Source organism: Apium graveolens, chromosome 4 (genome assembly GCF_009905375.1).
Source record: "Apium graveolens cultivar Ventura chromosome 4, ASM990537v1, whole genome shotgun sequence".
Lineage (NCBI taxonomy): Eukaryota > Viridiplantae > Streptophyta > Magnoliopsida > Apiales > Apiaceae > Apium > Apium graveolens.
Genome location: NC_133650.1, coordinates 113,902,229 through 113,925,966, shown reverse-complemented (window position 1 = coordinate 113,925,966; position 23,738 = coordinate 113,902,229). Strand labels below are relative to the sequence as shown.

The following is a 23,738-nucleotide window of genomic DNA, read 5'->3' as shown; positions in this document are numbered from 1 at the left end:
GTAGTAATGTATCACTGCTCATTATATGTGCATCCATGTCCACTTCTACCGTGCGTCCCGGCACGGCCCGCTTATCTAGCCACCTTTACTTCTACGTACTTCATAAACAAGCTGCATGAAATTGATGTTTTAACGTTGTGCTGCAAAATTTTAACGTTCCGCTTTATTTTACTTCTCTGTACGAGTTTCAGCTTCGACACATTCTACTTAAAACCAATTCACAAATGGACTGCTGGCCCATTATATCCGGGTTAGTATTCTTCCTACTCGGCCCGTTTGTTGTTATTTGGGCTTTAAAGGAGGATCAATATAACTACACCCCAATTTGAAAATATTGTTATAGTATAGTGATTGCCATGCATGTGGTCAATGAATCAAATAGTAGGGCTATGATTTATAGGAGTAGAATTTGTGTATGCATTTAATGTTCTTGGCTTCTTGCAAATTCACATTGGCTATAAATAGCCACACTCGGTAATGAAGAAAGATGCACCCGAGCTTTCTTTCTATGCTCAGCTTCTTACCTCCTTCTGTTAAATTTAATAGCTCTCCGGTTGTTCTTTTATAGCTAGGATATTACAACACGTTATCAGCACGAAGCCCTGCCGGAACTGAGAAGAATGGATTCTGAAGATATATGCATTGCTGATTGTGGTACAACTCATACGATTCTACAAAATAAAAAATACTTTACCCATATAACCAAAACTGAAGCTCAAGTTGGAACGATTTCTGGCGTATCCAATATAATCGAAAGTTTTGGAAAAGCTAGTTTCGTCTTACCTAATGGTACACACATACATATTCCAAATGCATTATTTTCTAGTAAGTCCACTAGAAATCTTCTTAGTTTTAAGGATATCAGATTTAACAATTTTCACATCGAAACCACTTCTGAGGCTGGTAAAGAATATCTCCTTATTACTTCTGCTAATTCTAGCAACAAGAAAATCTTAGAAAAGTTTCAGTCACTTTCCTCAGGATTATATATGATGAAAATCAGAACCATTGAGTCACACAATGTCATTGCTTCCAAACTCATAGATCCAAAATCATTTACCCTTTGGCATGAAAGATTAGGTCATCCTGGAGTCTCTATGATACGTCGTATTATAGAGAATTCTACCGGACATCCTCTTAGAGATCTTAAAGTTCTTTCTAAAAATGACCTTCCATGTTCGGCATGTTCTTTAGGAAAATTGATTACTCGGCCATCTCCTACTAAAGTTAAGCTTGAAAGTCCAAGTTTTCTAGAAAGGATACAGGGCGACATATGTGGACCGATCCACCCATCATCTGGTCCATTTAGGTACTTCATGGTACTAATAGATGCCTCAACTAGATGGTCTCATGTTTGTCTTCTCTCAACTCGTAATGATGCTTTTGCAAAATTACTTGCCCAGATAATCAAGTTGCGAGCTCAATTTCCAGACCATTGTATTAAGTCAATTCGTTTAGATAATGCCGGTGAGTTCACATCTGCAACCTTTGTTGACTATTGCATGTCTGTAGGAATTTCAGTTGAGCACCCAGTTCCTCATGTACATACACAAAATGGGTTAGCCGGGTCCTTTATCAAAAGACTTCAACTTATTGCAAGACCGTTGTTATTGAAAGCCAAATTACCTACATCTATTTGGGGTCATGCAATACTTCATGCTGCTAATCTTATAAGGATTAGACCAACTGCCTATAATCAACATTCTCCACTACAGATGGTACTTGGTCAAATCCCTAATATTTCTCATTTCAAAATCTTCGGAAGTGCTGTATATGTACCGATTGCTCCACCACAGAGATCGAAGATGGGAGCTCAAAGAAGAATAGGTATCTATGTTGGTTTTGATTCAACATCTATAATTAGATATCTTGAACCACTAACTGGAGACTTATTTACTGCACGATACGCAGATTGTCATTTTGACGAATCTTTGTTTCCTCCCTTGGGGGAGATAAACATGTGAATAAGGTTAATCCTGACATAACATGGAATGCATCGGGGTTACATTTTCTAGATCCACGTACCGGTAAATGTGAACTTGAAGTTAAAAGAATCATACATATGCAAAATATCACAAACCAAATGCCTGACGCATTTAACGATTCTAGAAATGTAATTAAATCTCATATACCTGCAGTAAATACTCCAGCTAGAGTAGATATACCAATTCAAAAATCAAGTATAAATGAATTGGTTACAGATTCAAAGCCACGCCTGAAGCGTGGTAGACCGGTCGGTGCGAAAGATGTTGCACCAAGAAAAAGAAAGACAAAGAAAATTGCCCCTGAAGTGGCACATGCTCCAGAAGAAGCAAATACCCCCGAAGTGGTATTATCTCCTGAAGAGATTCCCGTCCCTGAAGATTCGGGATTAAACAATCATGAAATTTCAATAAATTATGTGCATGATATGAAATTATGGGATCGAAGTAAAGCCATAATCGATGATGTATTTGTGTATTCAGCGGCATTGGATGTCGACATAAATTCTGATCCTGAACCACAAAGTGTGGATGAATGCCGTCAAAGAAAAGACTGGCTAAAATGGAAAGACGCAATTCAAACAGAATTAAATTCATTGCGCAAAAGAGAAGTATTTGGACCTGTTGTCCAAACACCAATCGGTGTGAACCCTGTTGGGAATAAATGGGTATTCATAAGAAAAAGAAATGAAAAGAATGAAATTGTGAGATATAAAGCCCGACTTGTAGCACAAGGGTTTTCTCAAAGGCCTGGCATTGATTATCATGAGACATACTCGCCAGTAATGGATGGAATTACTTTTCGTTTTATATTAGGTATGGCATCTAAAGAAAAATTAGAAACACGTCTTATGGACGTTGTTACTGCATACCTATATGGATCACTTGATAGTGATATTTTTATGAAAATCCCAGAAGGATTAAAAATGGATGAGTTCAAGAAACCTCGTCATATATACTCCATTAAACTTCAACGATCATTGTATGGATTGAAACAATCTGGTCGTATGTGGTATAACAGACTTAGTCGTTATTTACAAAAGAATGGGTATATTAGTAATCAAATTTGTCCATGTGTTTTTATCAAAAAATCATAATTTGGTTTTGTGATTATTGCTGTATATGTGGATGATTTAAACCTTGTAGGAACAGCTACAGAGGTTGATGAAGCTGTCATATATCTAAAGACAGAGTTTGAAATGAAAGATCTTGGGAAGACAAAATATTGTCTTGGTATACAAGTCGAGCACTTGTCATCAGGAATTTTCCTCCACCAATCTACATATACAGAAAAGGTTTTGAGCAGATTTTACATGGATAAATCTCATCCGTTGACTACTCCAATGGTGGTTAGATCTTTAGAACCAGATAAAGATCCATTTCGACCACGAGAAGATGATGAAAAAGTTCTTGGTCCTGAAATCCCATATCTTGGAGCAATTGGTGCACTTATGTATCTTGCGAATAATACAAGGCCAGATATTGCCTTTGCTGTCAATTTATTGGCTAGATTTAGCTCTGCTCCGATGGCCAGACATTGGAATGGGATCAAGCATATATTTCGTTATCTTCGTGGAACCGTTGATTTTGGGTTATTCTTTCCAGAGAACTCGACATCTCAGTTGATTGGATATGCAGACGCTGGATATCTGTCAGATCCTCATTTTGGAAAATCACAAACTGGATATGTATTCACATATTGCGGTACAGCCATTTCATGGAAATCCACGAAGCAAACTACAGTGGCAACCTCAACAAATCACTCAGAGCTAATTGCAATTCACGAAGCCAGTAGAGAATGTGTTTGGTTGCGATCTATTATCAAGAACATTCAAGAATCATGTGGATTGCCGGACATCACAAGAAGTCCTACTGTTATGTTTGAGGATAACACCGCATGCATTGATCAACTCAAAGAGGGATACATCAAAGTAGACAGGACGAAGCACATTTCACCAAAATTCTTCTATACTCATGAGCTTCAAAAGAATGGAGAAATTGATGTACAACAAATTCAATCATGTGACAACCTTGCAGATTTATTCACAAAATCATTACCAAATTCAACCTTTGCAAAGCTGCGACATAACATTGGAATGCGTCGACTCAAGAATATGCTGCAACAAAACTCCAGTGATTGATGTTTTTCTTCCAAGGGGAGATTGTACTCTTTTTCCTTCGTTAAAGTTTTTATCCCACTGGGTTTTTCTTTGACAAGGTTTTAACGAGGTAATTGATGATCCACACTATCATGACAATCAAAGGGGAGTGTTATAGTATAGTGATTGCCATGCATGTGGTCAATGAATCAAATAGTAGGGCTATGATTTATAGGAGTAGAATTTGTGTATGCATTTAATGTTCTTGGCTTCTTGCAAATTCACATTGGCTATAAATAGCCACACTCGGTAATGAAGAAAGATGCACCCGAGCTTTCTTTCTATGCTCAGCTTCTTACCTCCTTCTGTTAAATTTAATAGCTCTCCGGTTGTTCTTTTATAGCTAGGATATTACAACAAATATGCTATTTTTAGCACTTCAACCTTTTTTTTTCTTTTTTTAGATTATTATTACTAGCTACAACGCTATAATCATTTACCATATAATGATCATTGTTCTAGAAATCTCATTTTTTGAAAAAATTCCTAATTAAATTATAAAATAATTTGCCAATTTAAATTTTAAAATTCGGTTAATATTTATAAATTATATATTCTATAATAAATAAGATTATTATATTAAAAATTATTAAATTATTAAAATATATCCAATATGTGTTCCAATTAATCCAAAATTTTGCAATTTATCCCTAATCAATATCTAAATATGACGAATACCAATTTTTACGACTATGATCGTGATTCATAAATGACCGATAAAATATGTAAATAGATAACTACTAAAATATTGTTTATTAAATTATTTATAAGATATCTGTAATTTTGAGAAATGCTTATTTATAATATTGAAGGGATTACATATTTTTGTGGGGAACTTTACAAATAAGTATAAGTTTATAATTTTATTGAAATCTACAAAATTATACAGTTGTCCAGACAGTACCTTCTTCTGCTGCAATCGAAAATATCATGATTTTATATATATAAAAATTATAATATTTTATAAATGTTGCCTTCTTCCTGCTTCTGCTGCAATTTTGTTGGAGTTCCGAATCACATATGGACTATTTCTTGCTCTTGCTAACTCTTTTTTGGACACACACAAAATTACGGTAGCCATATTCAAAGATCTCTTCAAACTTTTTTATGTGATCTTCTCATTCTTGTGTGCTCTCATTGTTGGGGTTCTCAAAAGCATGTATCAAGATTTTCTTTACATTCTTTATGTTCATGTTTCCTTTTTAAATAAATTTATAATTAATCTATATAATGTTAATATTGTTAAATCAATTTCATGTAGAGCTATTCACGAACTGAACCGAGCCGAGTTTTGATCGAACCGAGCCGAGCTTTCATTTTTTTTTTAGACGAGCCGAGCCGAACCGAACTTTCTTAACGAACAAAAACCAATGTTCGAGCTCGAACTCGTTAACGAACGAGCCGAACACGAGCTTTTATCGAACAAAATCGAGCCGAGTCGAACCGAGCCGAACACGAGCTTTCTCCATCAAAACGAGTCGAGCCGAGCCGAGCCGAGCTGTATTAAAAAAATCTGGTCAAAACACAGGTTGACAGTTAAAATAACGAACCAAATACTTTTATTTTTTTCTAAAAATTTTGTCATATCACTAAAATATATTGATCTTACATCCGTACGGTTCGATCATTCATAAATATTTTTAAAAAAATCGAAACATTAATATGATACTAAACACTAGTTATAAGTACAGGTCAAGACACTGGTTGATTGTTAAAATAACAAATCAAATACATTTATTTTTTTCTAAATTTTTTGTCATGTTACTAAAATATATAGATTTTAACATCCGTACGGTTGGATCATCTATAAATATTTTTTAAAAAATCAAAATATGAATACGAAACTAAACACTAGTTACAAGTATATGTCAAAACACCGGTTGATTGTTAAAATAACAAATCATATATATTTATTTTTTTCTAAAAAAAATTGAATGTCACTGAAATATATAGATATTAACATCCGTACGGTTGGATCATTCATAAATATTTTTAAAAAAATTGAAACATTAATATGAGACTAAATACTAGTTACAAATACTGTTCAAATAATTGGTTGATTGTCAAAATAACAAACAAAATAAATTTATTTTTTTCTAAAATTTTTATCATGACACTAAAATATATAGATATTAACATCCGTACGGTTGGATCATCTATAAATATTTTAAAAAAAATTAAACATTAATACGACACTAAACACTAGTTACAAGTACAGGTCAAAACACCGGTTGAACGTTAAAATAACAAACCAAATACATTTTTTTTTCTAAAATTTTTGTCATGTTACTAAAATATTTAGATCTTAACATCCGTACGGTTGGATCATTTATAAATATTTTTCAAAAAATTGAAACATTAATACGAGACTAAACACTAGTTACAAGTAATGTTCAAACAATTGGTTGATTGTCAAAATAACAAACAAAATAAATTTATTTTTTTCTAAAATTTTTATCATGTCACTAAAATATATAGATATTAACATCCGTACGTTTGGATCATTCATAAATATTTTTTAAAAAATTGAAACATTAATATGAGATTAAACACTAGTTACAAGTAGTATTCAAACAATTGGTTGAATTTTAAAATAACAAACCAAATACATTTCTTTTTTTCTAAATTTTTTGTCATGTCACTAAAATATATAGATCTTAACATCCGTACGGTTAGATCATTCATAAATATTTTTTAAAAAATTGAAACATTAATACAAGACTAAACACTAGTTACAAGTAGTGTTCAAACAATTGGTTGAATGTTAAAATAACAAACCAAATATATTTATTTTGTTCTAAAAATTTTGTCATGTCACTAAAATATATAGATCTTAACATCCGTACGGTTGGATCATTCATAAATATTTTTTTAAAAATTGAAACATTAATGTGAGACTAAACACTAGTTACAAGTAGTGTTCAAACAATTGGTTGAATGTTAAAATAACAAACCAAATACATTTATTTTTTTCTAAAAAATTTTTCATGTAACTAAAATATATAGATCTTAACATCCGTACGGTTGGATTATTCATAAATATTTTATAAAAAATTGAAACATTAATATGAGACTAAACACTAGTTACAAGTAATGTTCGAACAATTGGTTGAATGTTAAAATAACAAACCAAATACATTTATTTTTTTCTAAAAATTTTGTCATGTCACTAAAATATATAGATCTTAACATCCGTACGGTTGGATCATTCATAAATATATTAAAAAAAATTGAAACATTAATATGAGACTAAACACTAGTTACAAGTAGTGTTCAAACAATTGGTTGAATGTTAAAATAACAAATCAAATACATTTATTTTTTTCTAAAATTTTTGTCATGTCACTAAAATATATAGATATTAACATCTGTACGGTTGGATCATTCATAAATATTTTTTAAAAAATTGAAACATTAATATGAGACTAAATACTTGTTATGGATAAAAAACTAAGGTTATTACTTGCTGTATTTATTACTAAGATTCGGGAGCTCAAGGCTTTTAATGGCTGCTCTCGTGTTTCGTGGCTCGATCTACCTTTACGAGATGCCTATGTATCTCTGTGAATTAGAGAATCAAGCCAAAAAACGTAGTTCTGATTGGTGGGGGTGAGACCCCTTATATAGATGTTGGGAGTCCTTGAATTGGACTTGGTATAGGAGACTTGGTGGGCAAGTCTCATAATTAGAATGGACTTTGGAGTCCTAGATAGTAGGAAACTGATTCCTTATCCTTTTAGGTCCCCTTGAGGCTAATCTCCAAGGATTTATATCCTTATCGGGACTCTTCTCAACATCTGATTTTTTCCTTATTAATTAATTTCGTAATTAATTAATAATCAGGTCTTTTGGGCCTTTTTTATTCCATCAGGCCTGATCTGGTCCATCAGGCTTAACCTTTCTGGTCTGAGTATCATATATCTTTTTATTGGGACTAGCAGCCCACAGTTTGTACAATTAATGCAGTATTTAATTATACAATCATAATTTATTTATCCCTATCATTTGCCCCCCAACTTTTGGGAAACATTGATTAGGTTTCGCAGAAGTTAAGTCTATTCGTTCCCTTACAGGGTTTCGTTTTTCCGTAAAGTGTGGAGCGACCTACACATTTACAATGAATTTTTCCTTTTATTCAGGAATTATCTTAATTTCCAGGAATTTTTCCCTTATTTCCGGGATTTTTCCTTTATTTTCTGGATTTTTCCCTAATTTTCTGGGATTTTCCCTAATTTTCTGGAATTTTTCCCTAATTTTCTGGGATTTTTCCCTAATTTTCTGATTTCCAGCCCTATTTCGACCTGGATCCTAGTCGAAATTTCGACCTGGATCCTAGTCGAAAATAGGGGTCAGCCTTGCCATCCTGGTCGAAGGAATTCGACTAGGATCCACGACCTGGAATTCGACCAGGATCCTAGTCGAAATTTCGACCTGGATCTAGGACCTGGAATTCGACCAGGATCCTAGTCGAAAATTCGACCTGGATCTAGGTCGAAAATTCCACCTTTTTTTTAGCTTCTTGTCATGAGCCTATCGACTAGGATTTCGACTAGGATTTCGACTAGGATTCTAGTTGATATTTCAACCTGAATCCTGTTCGAAAATATTTTGGTTTTCTTGCTTCCTGGTCGAAGGATTTCGACTAGGATCCACGACCTGGAATTCGACCAGGATCCTAGTCGAACTTCGACCTGGGTTTTTAATCCCCATTTTTTGAAAGATGCTTGGTTTATTCGACCTCATTCCTGGTCGAAGCTTCGACCTCAATTCAGTCCCGTTATTCTAGCTATTTTCGGGTGTCTGCTCGAAAGATTTCGGGCAGGATTCACGACCTGGAATTCGACCTGGATTCTGGTCTTTTTTACCCGTTATTTTCGGGTGTCTGCTCGAAAGATTTCGGGCAGGATTCACGACCTGGATTTCGACCTGGTTCCTGGTCTTCCACTAGCCTTCTTTATTTAGCTTTAATTTAGGGTATTGTATTTTCCAAATCCTAATTGGATTTGGGCCTGGCCTTTTTTGTTGGGCCTTATTAAATTTTACTGAGCCTCTATTATTGGGCTTTTCCAAATCTTATTGGGCCTCTTTTATTGGGCCTTTTCAAATCTTATTGGGCCTCTTTTCAAATCTTATTGGGCCTCTTTTATTGGGCCTTTTCAAATCTTGTTGGGCCTCTTTTCAAACCTTATTGGGCCTCTTTTCAAACCTTATTGGGCCTCTTTTATTGATCTGGGCTTAATACACCTTGTTAAGAATGCTCTAGAATTCCTAGGAATATTCTGGAATATTCTTTTTTCTGGGCTTTTTCCTATAGGCTTTTGTTCTCAATGGGCTTTTCGTCCCTTTAACTTCCTTTTCCTCTAATATAAAGGAATGAGAAAAGGCTATTACTCCTCACTTTCTCATTTCTTAGTTTTCTTCTTTATCTTCCTGCTAAGATTCTCAGAGGAATAACAGCAAGTCGGAGCTCAAAGCCTTTTTCAAGAGCGCTTCTTCAGGTAAGATTTCTCCCTTTGCTTTTCGTGTCTATTTCTCCTTTGTGTGCCATTCTAAGATAGCCTATTTACATGCCCCTCACTTTTTTCAGATGGCTGACAAAAGAATGACTCGCTTGGCCAAGATGAACGTGGCTAGAAAGTCCAACGATTTTCCTATTCGATCGAGGTATACTTCCTTAATCGACATGATCAACACTCGAGGGGACGAGTATCCGTCTGATGCGCATCTGGACGCGCACGATCATATTAGTGCTTTACGGGATCCCAAGGAGCTGGAAAAGTTGAGCAGCTGCTTCAAAATTAAGGAGCCTTTTAAGCTGGTTCTTGCGGGTCCGGCCGACAGGGCCTGTCAGTGGAAGAAGGACGCGCTATGCGTCTATAGGGACACTCTAAGGGCAGGTATTAGATCCATTCATTCCTTTGCTACTGGCTGATGTGGGCATCAGCCCTTGCCAACTTCCCCCTAATTCCTGGAGGTTGATTTTGTGCTATCTGTCGCAATGTGCCAAGCACAACGTCCCCACTTCTGTTGCTGTCTTCAGGAAGATTTTTCAGTTCAAAAACAGCCCTGATAAAAGTCCGGGTTGGGTTTCTATCAACCAGCGCCCCACTATCCCCCATATCGTGAATGGGAAGTCCATCCCTGACAACAACTTGGGGTGGAAGAAAGATTTTTTATTTGTTATTTGGGAAGGTGGAGATTGGGGCTCCCTGTTTCGATCATCCTTTGGGCTGGCCGTGGACGGGAGCCCAAATGACATAACTTTGTCTGAGGAGGAGGCTAGAGGTTTCAACCTCCTTACGCAAGACAACGGTACTTCCCATTGTTGGGATCGTATCCGGGAGACCGTCCTGGTCAAACGCGGCCTTTCGCCCGTTAATAAGAAAAGTAAGTTCCCTTTCTTATCTCCTTTATTTCCTGCACTTTTATTTCATTGGTTTTCAACTGACTTTGTTTGTTGCAGTGGCTGAGAAGATTGAGGAGGCTACCAAGCCGAAGGACCTGGAGACAACCAGGATGAAGAGGGCTAGGAAGGTCTTTAAAGACCCTCGACTTGGTGATCGCTTCCCTGAGTTCCTTCTTCAGGCAATGGAGCCAAGCGAGGAAGGCTCCAGCCAAGTTTTGCGCACCAAGCAGAGGCCAGGGGCCTATTTTCAACCTGCCTGGGGGATCCGGGGCAAGGACTCAATCGTGGGCAGCACGGCGCTGTCCAAGGAATGGTCTAAGCATTCCATCTCCCCGGTGGACTATCAAGATTTTATCCTTCAACAGGACTTAGAGGGGAATGAGCTATTTGGAGCCCAGGCTCTGGCGACGGTACGTCCTTTACTTATGGCCATCTTACTTATTTTTCCATGTTTCTTTTCTGAACTTTCGCTGTTTCTCTTGCAGGCTAACGCCCATTTCCAGGGGGCAATTCACCAAGCTAAAGCTTGGAAGGTTGGCCTGGAAGATGCCAACAAGAAGTTGGAAGAGGCCAACCAAATAATAGAGGCCCTTGAAGCTCAACTGGCCTCTTCCACTTCTGACCTAGAGACGGCCCGGGCCGAAAATGTCATTCTGAAGGCACAGAAGGACAAAGCCTTTGATGGCTGGATGGACACCCAAGAATTCAAGAACTTGATGGTGGAGCATGATGCCCTTCTTCACCCAGTTAGCTATAAAGAGGGCTGGGATGCTGCTGTGGAGGCCATCCAGGATGAGTTTCCAGAGGTCCTTGAGCAATCCCCCTTTCCTTGCCCTGTGCGGGTTCCAGAGCTTGGAGGTGTTACTGAGAAGCTTGCTGTTATGATCAAGGATGGAGAGGAGGAAGATTCTTCCGAAGAGGAGTTTGAGCCTGTCGCTAAGAAGGCCAGGGTGGAAGAGCCTCCAAAAGCAGCGCCTCAACAGCCAGCATCTCCTGCAGAGGGAACTTCTACAGGGACTTCGGAGGGGACAACTGAGACGTCCGAAGAAATGACTGAGACTTTTGAGGAGACTTCGGATAGTGGTTCTGAGGAATCTCAGCCTTCCAAGGCCTAACTTTTTGTATATCTTCTTTTTAAACTTTATTCATATCTAAACTTGTTACCCTTCGGGGTTATATTTTATATGTTGCTTTTCTTGCCTTTTTCTGTTTAACTTTACAATCTTAATACGCATTTGAACTTTAAACATCCTTAGATAGAAATAATTTCAAACTCTTTAATATGAAGTCTGGTTTTCCAAAACCTTACATAGTATGGGTTTGACCCTAATCAACAATAACTAGACAATGTAAATTCTACTGGAATATAAAATCCTATGCAAGCAAAGCTTCAAGGTGCTTTTGAACCTACTTGTCAATGACAAGTGAGAATCGTACTTCACCTATCTTACACGCAGTAAACCTTCAGGTTTTGTGCGTGCCAGGTCCTCGGGACTTCAAAACCTTCCATAGTTTCCAGCTTGTAGGTTCCTCTACCCTGAACGCTCTTGACTCTGTACGGCCCTTCCCAATTCGGGGCAAGCTTTCCTTTCTGTCCAACACCAGAAGCCTCTATTTTTCTCAAGACTAGATCTCCTTGTTTAAAAAATCTCTCTTTAACCCTTAGGTTGTAATAGAATGAAGCCTTTTTCTGATATTCTACTATCTTTGCATGTGCCTCATCTCGCACTTCATCAATTAGATCCAGGGCTAACCTCTGCCCTTCCTCATTTTCTACAGCATTGAAAGTCTGAATCCTTGGAGAGGAATGCGATTTCTCCACGGGAACTACTGCTTCTGCCCCATATGCCAACATGAAAGGAGTTGCTCCTGTCGTGACTCTACAGGTAGTCCTATAGGCCCATAATATTAGAAGTATCTCATCCACCCAATTATTTCTTGACTTCTCGATCCTCTTCTTTAGTCCATCCAGGATTATCCGATTTGCTACCTCTGCTTGCCCATTGGCTTGCGGGTGAGCCACAGAGGTGAATCGTAACTCAATTTCATTTTCTTCACAATACTTCTTGAATTCCTCATTGTTGAATTGTGTTCCATTGTCAGTGACGAGGATACGGGGAATTCCATATCGGCACATAATGTTTTCCCACAGGAATTGTGCAACCTGCTTAGTTGTGATTTTGGCCAAGGGTTTGGCTTCGATCCACTTGGTGAAATAATCAATGGCTACAATCAGAAATTTCCTTTGTGCCGTGGCCATAGGAAAAGGCCCTAGAATATCCATCCCCCACATGGCAAAGGGAATAGGCGAGTTGATAGAGGTCAGCATCTCGGGGGGTTGTCTAACAACTGGTGCATGCTTCTGACAGCGATCACACTTCTTCACATATTCTTTGGCATCAGCCATCATTTCTGGCCAATAGAAGCCTAAACGAGTTATCTTATGAGCCAAGGCCCTGCCCCCCAAGTGTTATCCACAAATACCTTCATGCACTTCTTCAAGAGCCAAGCGTGCCTCATCGGGCCTGAGACACCTCAAGTAGGGAACCACGAAAGATCTTTTGTAAAGAATCCCATCTATCAAAGAGTACCTTAGTGCCCGAACAGTTAACTTCTGTGCTTCAGTTGCATCACTTGGCAACCAACCGGTCTGAATGTGAGCCTTGATGGGATCAATCCATGACGTCCCCAAGCCTATGGGAGCCACTAGCTTAACATCTATGCTTCGTTTCTTCAAAACACGGAAGTACACACTTCCTGAACTTTCTTCAATCTCAGACGAAGCGAACTTTGATAGCGCATCTGCCTTAACATTTTCTTCCCTTGGAATGTGTTCAACATGGCATTCATTAAATTGGGTCATCACAACCCTTACTAGGCGGACATACTTAACCATCGTATCATCCCTTGCCTCAAATTCTCCCTTTACCTGGGATATGATCAGCTTCGAGTCTCCACGGACCTTTAAGTTTTTGACTCTAAGTGTCCCAGCTAGACCAAGGCCAGCTATCAGGGCTTCATACTCTGCCACATTGTTTGTGGTTGGAAAATCTAGCTTCATAGCATACTCAATTAAGAACCCATCAGGGCTTTGCAAAACCAACCCTGCTCCACTGGAATTTGTTTTTGATGCTCCATCAAAATAGAGAACCCAATATTCTTTCTCCTTATCATCCTTCTCCCTTTCCCCATTTGTTTTTGATGCTCCATCAAAATAGAGAACCCAATATTCTTTCTCCTTATCATCCTTCTCCCTTTCCCCATTGTCGACTCCCTTGTCTTGAGGTATGGTATCTTCCTGCCCCCCGACTTCTTGGTTGGGTATGGTACATTCCACCACGAAGTCAGCTAGTGCCTGGGCTTTTATAGTCGTACGTGGCTTATACTTGAGATCAAACTCTCCCAACTCTATTGCCCACTTAATCAGTCTCCCACTTGCCTTGGGACTGTGAATGATATTTCTCAGTGGCTGATTTGTTAGCACTTCAATCCGGTGAGCTTGAAAATAAGGACGCAGCTTTCTTGAAGCCATTACCAAGGCTAAAGCGAATTTCTCTATAGTTGAATAATTCAACTCAGCACCATGCAAAATTTTGCTGACATAGTATACGGGTTTCTGGACTTTCAGTTCTTCCTTAACCAACACCGCGCTCAAGGCGCTCTCTGAAACAGCCAAGTACAAGAATAAAATTTTACTCAGAACTGGCTTGGCCAACAACGGGGCCTGGGCCATATACTTCTTTAACTCTTCAAATGCCTTCTGGTTTTCCTCACTCCATACAAAGTCTTTGATGCTCTTTAGCGATTTGAAGAATGACAAACACTTGTCCCCCGACTTGGAGATGAATCGTCCTAGCGCAGCAACCCTTCCTGTAAGCTTCTGAACATCCTTAACAGTTTTTGGTGGTTCCATGTCCAGGATCGCCTTTATCTTATCCGGGTTAGCCTCAATTCCCCTCTTTGAGACCATCAGTCCCAAGAATTTTCCAGATCCTACTCCGAAAGCACACTTCGTCGGATTCAACATCATCTTGTGGTACCTCAGGACCTCAAAAGCTTCCCTTAAATGGGCTATATGATCAGTCTTTACTAGACTCTTGACTAACATGTCATCAACATAGACTTCCATAGTCTTACCAATAAGATCCTTAAAAATTCTATTCACCAACCTTTGATAGGTGGCTCCTGCATTCTTGAGACCAAACGCCATAACAAGATAACAATAAACACCAAATTCAGTGATAAATGATACCTTTGGAATGTCATCCTTATGCATTTTGATCTGGTTGTATCCGCTAAACCCATCCATGAAACTCAACATCTCATGTCCAGCAGTGGCATCAATCAAAGTATCAATCCTAGGCAGCGGAAAACAGTCTTTGGGGCATGCATCATTCAGATCAGTGAAGTCTATACACATCCTCCACTTTCCATTAGCCTTCTTCACCATTACAGGGTTTGCTAACCACTCCGGAAATTGAATCTCCTCAATGAAACCAGCCTCTAAGAGCTTTTCCACTTCCTGTTTTATAGCCTCTTGTCTTTCCGGGGCAAAATTTCTTTTCTTTTGTTTTACTGTCTTCCGGCTTGGATCTACGTTTAGCTTGTGAGTAATTAACTTCGGGTCTATGCCTGGCATATCAGCTGCTGACCATGCAAACACATCACTATTTTCTTGCAAAAATTTCACTAACTTCCCTCTGAGGGGCTCCTCTAATGTGGCTCCAATGAAAGTCGTCCTCTCAGGATTCTCGGGGTCTAAAGGAACCGAAACCAATTCTTCTGCTGGCCTTCCTCTATTCTCATCATTTTCTCGAACATCCATATCTTCAATAGGAAGAACCTGCCCCCCGACTCCATCTGCCCTCAAAGAGGCCACATAACAGCTTCTAGCCATTTTTTGATCTCCTCTCTCTTCTCCAATCCCGTTTCGGGTGGGAAACTTCATGACTGAATGGTAGGAAGAGGGGACTGCCTTGAAGGCATGTATCCCTGTTCTCCCCATGATAGCATTATAAGTTGAACTAGCCTTTACCACCACGAAATCCAGCATCTGCGTTGCTTGCCTTGGCTCCGTACCTATGGTGGTTGGCAATTTGATTATCCCTTCCACAGGACATTCTACTCCAGCAAATCCATATATCGGCATGTCGGTTGGTGTCAACTGGGAGTCGTTATACCCCATCCTTAGAAAGGTGTCGTGGAGCAAGATATCCACAGAAGCACCATTATCCACAAGGACCCTCTTAACCGGGCTATTTCCTATTATTGGTGTTATGACCAGCGGGTCGTCATGGGGAAACTTCACACCCTCTAGGTCGGAATCATCAAAAGCCAATATTACTTCTGTCCTGGCCCTCTTCGGGGCTTCTCCAACAATATGCATAACCTCTCTAGTATATGCCTTTCTGGAATTTTTGGACAATCCAGCAGCAGTTGGACCTCCAAAGATCGTGTTTATCACAGGCCCTGGAGGTCTCGGCCCTCCATAAATGGTGTTTATAACTGGTCCTCTAGGCTGGGGGTTTCGCCCCTGATCATCTTGGTCCCTCCTACGATCCTCAAAGTTCTTCCTTCCATTATTATTCCTATCCCCTCCTTCTCCAGTGTATTTGTTCAATCTTCCTTTTCGAATGAGGAACTCAATTTCATCTTTTAATTGCCTACACTCATCGGTGTCATAGCCAACATCTTTGTGAAACCTGCAATACTTGCTCTTATCTAGCTTGGCGGGATCAGCCTTCAAGGGCTTAGGCCAGCGAACATTTCTGTCTTTCTCAATCTCCATCAAAATCTGACTTCTAGGAGCATTAAGCTTAGCGTATTCAGTGAACTTTTGCCCAGGTCCTCCCTTCTTGGGGGTTGAATCAGGGTTTTGTTCGGTTCTAGGATATTTGTCCTTTGCAATATATTCTAAATCAGTTTTTCGCTTCTTGCCTCCAGTGGGCTCATTACTTACTACGGTCTTCCTCATGCTTTCTTCAACCTTGATATACTTCCCTGCCCTCTCTTGGAGTTGCAACATGTTTTCAGGGGGACGTTTGGCCAAGGACATCTTGAAAAACTCATCCCTGGTTCCTTGTTGTAGTGCTATCATGGCTACCTTATCATCAAGGTCTGGGACTTTTAAAGCCTCCTTTGTAAAACGATTCAGGTAATCTCTCAAGGATTCCTTAGCTCCCTGCACAAGACTCATAAGGGATGCTGAACTTTTCTCATGGACTCTTCCACTGATGAATTGCTTAATAAAAGCCTGACTTAATTCTCTGAACGATCCAATAGAATTTGGGGGCAGGCGACTGTACCATCTTTGAGCCATACCCGACAGGGTTTGAGGGAAGGCCCGACACTTTATAGCATCATTCACGGGTTGCAGCAGCAGTGCATTAGAGAATGTCCTAACATGATTAGCGGGGTCTCCCGTGCCATCATAGGCTTTGATAGTGGGCATCTTGAATTTCCTTGAGATATGGGCATTCATTATCTCTTCTGTGAAGGGTGGAGTTGGATCATCAGGATCTCCAAGGGGAAGGAGATTGCTTGGATCAGTTCTTGGGACAACAGCCCTTCTTCTTACCGGACCATCCAGGTATATGACAGGAGGAGGATTTCTCCCCCTAGGAGGTATCTGGGGTCTGGTGGCCTGGTGAGCCTCCAAATCACGCCTCAGCCTTTGGATTTCAGCCTCATGAGCCCTGATCCTTTCCTGCACTTCTTGGGGATTCGCCCCTGGGGTGCTTTGGGGGCGTTGCCTTCCATCGGCCATTGGCTCTTTTCCAGGACGCCTCCTTCTCGGGGCCACTTCATCATCCGAAGATTCGGAGTCTCTCTCAGTATAAGGACCAGAAAATTCCCGATCCTCAAGAATAGGACCCAAACCTCGTATATAGGGGGGTGACTGCCCTCGTGCTTCGCCTCGCCCAGCATATCCGCTTCCTCCAACCTCAGGGCGAAGGGGCATCCCATAAGGGGGGTTAGTAGTAACAACAGTTGAATATTCATACCCGACGGGTCGAGAATTCACAGGTATATGTACTTATTGAACTTGAGGATTCGTACCTTGAATAGTCGAGGGAGTTGTCCCTTGTGGCTGAGGTTGAGTTGCCCCTGTCTGGGCTTCCCCCTGAGTAGATGCATAAGTTGAATGGGGAGGAACCTCCACGGTTGATGAAATCACCTGGGTTGTCTCTGATGGTGTTCCTTCCTCTAGAGCTCCAATTGTTCTCCGTGTTCTCGCCATGGTTGTTGTTGCGTTTTCCCACAGACGGCGCCAAATGTTATGGATAAAAAACTAAGGTTATTACTTGCTGTATTTATTACTAAGATTCGGGAGCTCAAGGCTTTTAATGGCTGCTCTCGTGTTTCGTGGCTCGATCTACCTTTACGAGATGCCTACGTATCTCTGTGAATTAGAGAATCAAGCCAAAAAACGTAGTTCTGATTGGTGGGGGTGAGACCCCTTATATAGATGTTGGGAGTCCTTGAATTGGACTTGGTATAGGAGACTTGGTGGGCAAGTCTCATAATTAGAATGGACTTTGGAGTCCTAGATAGTAGAAAACTGATTCCTTATCCTTTTAGGTCCCCTTGAGGCTAATCTCCAAGGATTTATATCCTTATCGGGACTCTTCTCAACATCTGATTTTTCCCTTATTAATTAATTTCGTAATTAATTAATAATCAGGGCTTTTTGGCCTTTTTTATTCCATCAGGTCTGATCTGGTCCATCAGGCTTAACCTTTCTGGTCTGAGTATCATATATCTTTTTATTGGGCCTAGCAGCCCACAGTTTGTACAATTAATGCAGTATTTAATTATACAATCATAATTTATTTATCCCTATCAACACTAGTTACAAGTAGTGTTCAAACAATTGGTTGATTGTCAAAATAACAAACAAAATAAATTAATTTTTTTCTAAAATTTTTATCATGTCACTAAAATATTTAGATATTAACATCCGTACGGTTGGATCATTTATAAATATTTAAAAATCGAAACACCAAACAGGAAATAAATACTAGTTACAAGTAGTAGTTAAATCACTTGTTAATTATTAAAATATCAAATTTAAAAATTAATTTTTAATATCTGATTTTTTTCAAAATATAATTTGACACTCGTATAATTCAATAATTTAAAAATATTTATAAAAAATCTGAATAAAATTCATAATAATTAAATTTATAAAAAATATATTTTTTTATTTTTTTTCGAGCCGAGCTCGAGCCGAACATGCCAAAAGCTCGGCTCGAGCTCGTTTTCTTAACGAACACATTTTTGTGTTCGAGCCCTTAACGAACCGAGCCGAACCGAGCCCTTAACGAGCCGACTCGGTTCGCGAACAGCTCTATTTCAGGTATATTGGTGGGTCCATTTGCTGCTCTAATACTCATAATTGGAAATAGTGTGGTCATTTTAGGACTGTTACCTGCACATGTTGCATGGACCGTGTACACCCTCTTCAAGTAATTAATTTATGAAGCTTGCTTCATTGTTATTTTTTTACTTGTTTGTTAAAAGTTTGTTACATTTGTTGTTACATTTGTTTACATAAGTGTGAATATTTGTTAGGACCGAGAGATTTGATTTTTTTGCTTAAAGTAGCTTTGTTGCTTGCATTGCCTGCTTTATTTGGTATATGGGTGGCCTTGGCCATAGCTTCAAGTGTTCTCTTAGGACCAGGATATGGTTTTCTCAATCCTTGGATTTCAGCTTTTGAGGCCGTTAGACATGAACAAGCAACTGAATTCCAAAAGTTCTACCATTGCCTTGTGGTAAATAATAATCTCTATCACTTATTTTTTACTAAAACCAAACCAAACATACCCGTATTGTATCTTGCTCAGAGCATGGTATGGTCACTTATTTATCTATTTCTCACTGTAATTTTTCAATTTTTCATTGCTAAACAATCAATTTAGGATGGAACTTGGGAGACTATTACCGGAAGTTGCACAGGGGTTGAAGATTTGCCGATGTGTGTTATCATTCTTACCCTGTCTACTTGAAGGAATTGCAGGAATCGGCAAGCTCGGATGATCATCAACCTCTCAGGTATTTTATCTTTAATTTTGGTATTTTAATCGTAAACTTTAAAGATATCTTCATTTATGGATGCTTGCACTCTCACATTTGCAGTTCATGACCTTGAGAAGAAGCCAGCACTATCTACTTTACTTTTATTCACAATTTTCGTTCAGGTTGATTCAATTGCTGGTTACACATGATCTATTTCACCGAGAAGGCCTATTTCTAGAAACAGGGTGCATTTCAGTTGCTGGTTTATCGATCATTGTCTGACCCATTATTGTTGTCGGATATATTGCAATGGCTATCTTTTCTAGCATTTTCATAGGATTGTACGGAGCAGTAATAGTATATCAGGTATGCTTGAACTACATATATTTATATATGTCTTTGCTTTTGTTAAATTTCGTTCCTTTGAATGGCTGTCTTCTGTTTTACAGGAACGTTCTTTTCAAAGAGGTCTTGCTTATGTTATTGCGATGGTTTCTGAATTTGACGGATACACTAATGACTGGCTCTATCTTCATGAGGGTTCTTTTATCCCGAAGTAAGCATTTCTGTTATTTTTGTTGCCTCTCTGATTTTGAAATATATACATAAACGGCATAATTAGCAGAAAGCCTGTGAACCAATGGTGTTGTAAATTTTGACTTTCAGATTCTCAGTTTCTAACATTGACCTTTCCATGAAACCAGGCCCCGATATCAAAAGAGGACATCTCCCTATTTCGACACTTGCAATCACACTACTGGTGGCAGAGATATTAGTTCTGTTATCAAAGTAGCACCTCCAGTTCTTGTGGAAAACATGTCACCATCTAGATCAGTCGGGGCGACAATTAATGAAGTGAAAATTGTCCAGGTAGGCTTTTGATAGTTGTGGATTAACAACAACTTTTTCCTGTTTTAGAATCTTTAAGTTCAATATATATAAGTTATCTTAATATATGGCACCATGAGAATTTGCTACTTGACCAGCAAGTGTTTATGGTTGTAATGTAAAGCAAGACATTTACTATATCTATTTTGCTGCATCTGGACTGTACAGATCATCAGCTAGAGTGATTATTCAATAAGTCTCAAGCTATAGAAATTCTCAAACTCACATGATGTAATTGTTCATGACCATGTGTTTTGCGAAAAACTAATGCAGGTGTGGGGAAACATGATGAGATTAAAAGAACTGCGGGGCAAGGAATTACTGGACGCTAATTTAATAACTGTTGCTGACCTTTATGATTGGTTAAATGCAAAGGATAGCGAAGAAGGTGCTGTTATTGGCATTGGACTCCCCTCTTACTCCTTACATTACATGATTGTTAACTCAATAAGAGCTGGGTCAGCTGGTATAGTAATTCTTGATGATCTTGAGATAAATGATCTGAATCGACCCCAAGATAAATTAGTAGATTGGTTTCATCAACCTGCAATGGTTCTCAAGGAACAAATCAGGGGTATTGAAGAGAATCAATCGAAGTACTTGGAGAAATTTCTTTTATTTGCAGGTAATCGTAAACGAATGGAGGCATGGGATAATGGCAGTATGATACCACAGAATGCTGTTAAAGCTGCTCAACTTGAGGGAATTGCTAGAAGGTACGGATTAAATATGCTCTTTGTGTAAATTCGTTGAGATTCTCGATTAGTTCGGAACAAATTGAAAAATAAGTTGGACTCCAATCATGATGCACAACAGCTAGCTATAGAATACTTGGAAAAGGAGGATAGAAAGAAAAGAAAGTAACCGCCAATAAGTGGTTCCAAGTAATTATAATTTTAAGCAGTTATGTGTTTGTTTATTATTTAGTTATTAGTACTTAAATTGTGTTTTAGCAGTTTGTAGGAATTAACCTCTAAAAGGTTGTCAGGTGTGCAGTTAGTTATTTGTGAAGGTAGTTATTGTAATCCTTTTGTTGTATCTGTATATTAAGACACTTTCCTGTACAACAGAGGGATCAGTTTTTCAATAGATTTTTCAGTATGTTTACATCTTCTGTTCTTGAGGATTCAAGAATCACTCCTTATATATATATTAAGGTTTTAGTCAATCACGTTGTTGATTCCCGACTCTTTGCATACCCCTGCGTCAATTGGCATCAGAGCCAGGTTTTGTTCTTGATTTCATGGCTCCAAGTGGTGGAAATGGTAGCAATCCCTCGCTGATGACAATCAGGAGAACTCTACGATGTTGAGACAAATAGCTAACACTCAAGCAGAAATGACAAGATCTGTGGAGTCATTAGTGAACGCTGTGACTCGTTTGACGGAGACAATAGTTCAGAATCGGACACGGGATCATGAACCTCCTCTTCGTGGTGCACAAAGGCAACAAGGAACAAATGTTCGAATTACCCAAAGACAACAAGGTTTCGTTGAACATTCTAGAGATGAAGAACTTGAGGATTTGGTTTTACAGAGAGGATCAGGAAATCATGGTGTTAGACAGAATAGAGAGAGGCGCAATGATGGGGGTCACGAAGAAAATCATGGAGAATTTAAGATGAAAGTTGATCTTCCACAATTTAATGGGCAATTACATATTGAAGATTTTCTTGATTAGATAAATGAAGTGGAACGGTTCTTTGATTACATGGAAATTCCAGTTATCAAGCAAGTGAAATTAGTTGCTTATAAATTGAAGGGTGGCGCATCTGCTTGGTGGGAACAATTACAAGTTTCGAGGACTAGACAAGGTAAACCTCCTATTCACTCATGGCTAAAGATGAAAAGGTTGTTATGTGGTAGGTCCATGCCATTAGATTATGACCAAGTATTATTTCAACAATATCAAAACTGTCGCCAAAACTATAGGAGTGTGACAGAATATGCAACTGAATTCTTTCGATTATCAGCCCGAAATTATCTTGTTGAAACAGAATCACAACAAGTTGCAAGGTTTATCAATGGGTTATAATTGGCGATTCAAGACAAAATTTCACTTATTGCAGTACATACTCTTAGTGATTCCTTACAACTGGCCATGCGAATTGAAACTCAGCTAGAACGACCTACTGCCCGAAATGTACCTTATAAATGAAATTCCATTTCGGCACCATCTGAAGAATCTGAACCTACACTCACATCTTATTCTAAAGAAAAGGTCATAACACGAAACCAACAGCCTGCCAAGCCTTATCATCCTAGGAACATAAATGGGATTGAAACGTCGAAGTCAGCCAATGTGAATTCATACGCACCATCTGGAGTTGATAAATGCTACCGTTGTGGAGAACCAGGCCATAAATCCAATCAATGTCCAAGAAGAGCTCAAGTTGGTTTAGCTACACATGATGAAGATGACATTTATGACATTCCAAACGAAGTTGATGAGGATGAAGATGAAATAACATATGAAGATGAAGGAATATCGTTGGTATTGAGAAAGTTGTTGTACACTCCTCAACATGAATTGTATAATCAGAAGCACAACATCTTCACAACCAAGTGCACCGTGAAAGATCGTGTATGTGATTTAATCATTGACAGTGGGAGTAGTGATAACATAGTTTCAAGTCTGATGGTAAAAAAATTGAATCTCCCTACAGTAAATCATCCTAATCCTTATTTTCTTGGATGGATCAGAGATGTCGGAGAAGTTAAGGTAACTCAAAGGTGTCAAGTTTCCTTTTCAATCAGAAAATATTACAGAGATGTTGTTTATTGCGACGTGGTTGATATGAACGCTTGTCATATGTTACTCGGACGTCCTTGGCAATATGATGTTGATGCTGTTCACAAGGGCAGAGAAAATACATACACTTTCTTTAAAGATGGAGTAAAAATTATATTGGGTCCAAACAAAGGAGAAAGACGTCAAAAGAATTCACCAAGGGTAAAACAGAATTTCCTTATTTCAAATAACATTATAAAGGAGGCAAAAGAAATAGAAAAACTTTATGCGTTGGTGATTAAAGGAGAGACCCCAGGTTCAGCAAAATATCCTTCAAAAGTACAACCCATATTAGATGAGTTTGCTTCCCTGGTTCCAGATGAGTTACCAGAATCTCTACTACCTATGAGAGACATTCAGCACCATATGGATTTGCAGCCTGGTGTAAGTTTGCCAAATTTACCTCACTACAGAATGAGTCCTAAAGAGCATGCTATATTACAAGAACAGGTTGATGATTTGCTCAAGAAAGGTTTTATTAAGCCAAGTATG

General features: G+C 38.7%; 1 protein-coding gene across 2 annotated transcripts; it reads left to right on the top strand.

Moving 5' to 3' along the window:
- Positions 1-19,070: 19,070 nt before the first annotated feature.
- Positions 19,071-21,567, top strand: LOC141719113 (putative membrane protein At3g27390). Of its 2 annotated transcripts, none has more exons than XM_074521496.1 (6): positions 19,071-19,324; positions 19,472-19,604; positions 19,751-19,934; positions 20,018-20,124; positions 20,273-20,438; positions 20,730-21,567. In XM_074521496.1, exons 3-6 carry the CDS (start codon positions 19,878-19,880, stop codon positions 21,198-21,200), a joined length of 801 nt encoding a protein of 266 aa, XP_074377597.1. In that variant the 5' UTR covers positions 19,071-19,324; positions 19,472-19,604; positions 19,751-19,877; the 3' UTR covers positions 21,201-21,567. The 2 variants fall into 2 exon arrangements, with proteins under 2 accessions (XP_074377597.1, XP_074377596.1); XM_074521495.1 differs by having other exon boundaries at positions 19,689-19,934.
- Positions 21,568-23,738: the final 2,171 nt, after the last annotated feature.

What these genes read in the sequence shown, in the direction of transcription:
- LOC141719113 (XM_074521496.1), top strand. Translation starts at nt 19,878, where the DNA reads ATGGCTATCTTTTCTAGCATTTTCATAGGATTGTACGGAGCAGTAATA. An exon ending in GAGCAGTAATAGTATATCAG is followed by an intron (nt 19,935 to 20,017) that starts GTATGCTTGAAC and finishes TCTGTTTTACAG; the next exon opens with GAACGTTCTTTTCAAAGAGG. An exon ending in ATGAAGTGAAAATTGTCCAG is followed by an intron (nt 20,439 to 20,729) that starts GTAGGCTTTTGA and finishes AAACTAATGCAG; the next exon opens with GTGTGGGGAAACATGATGAG.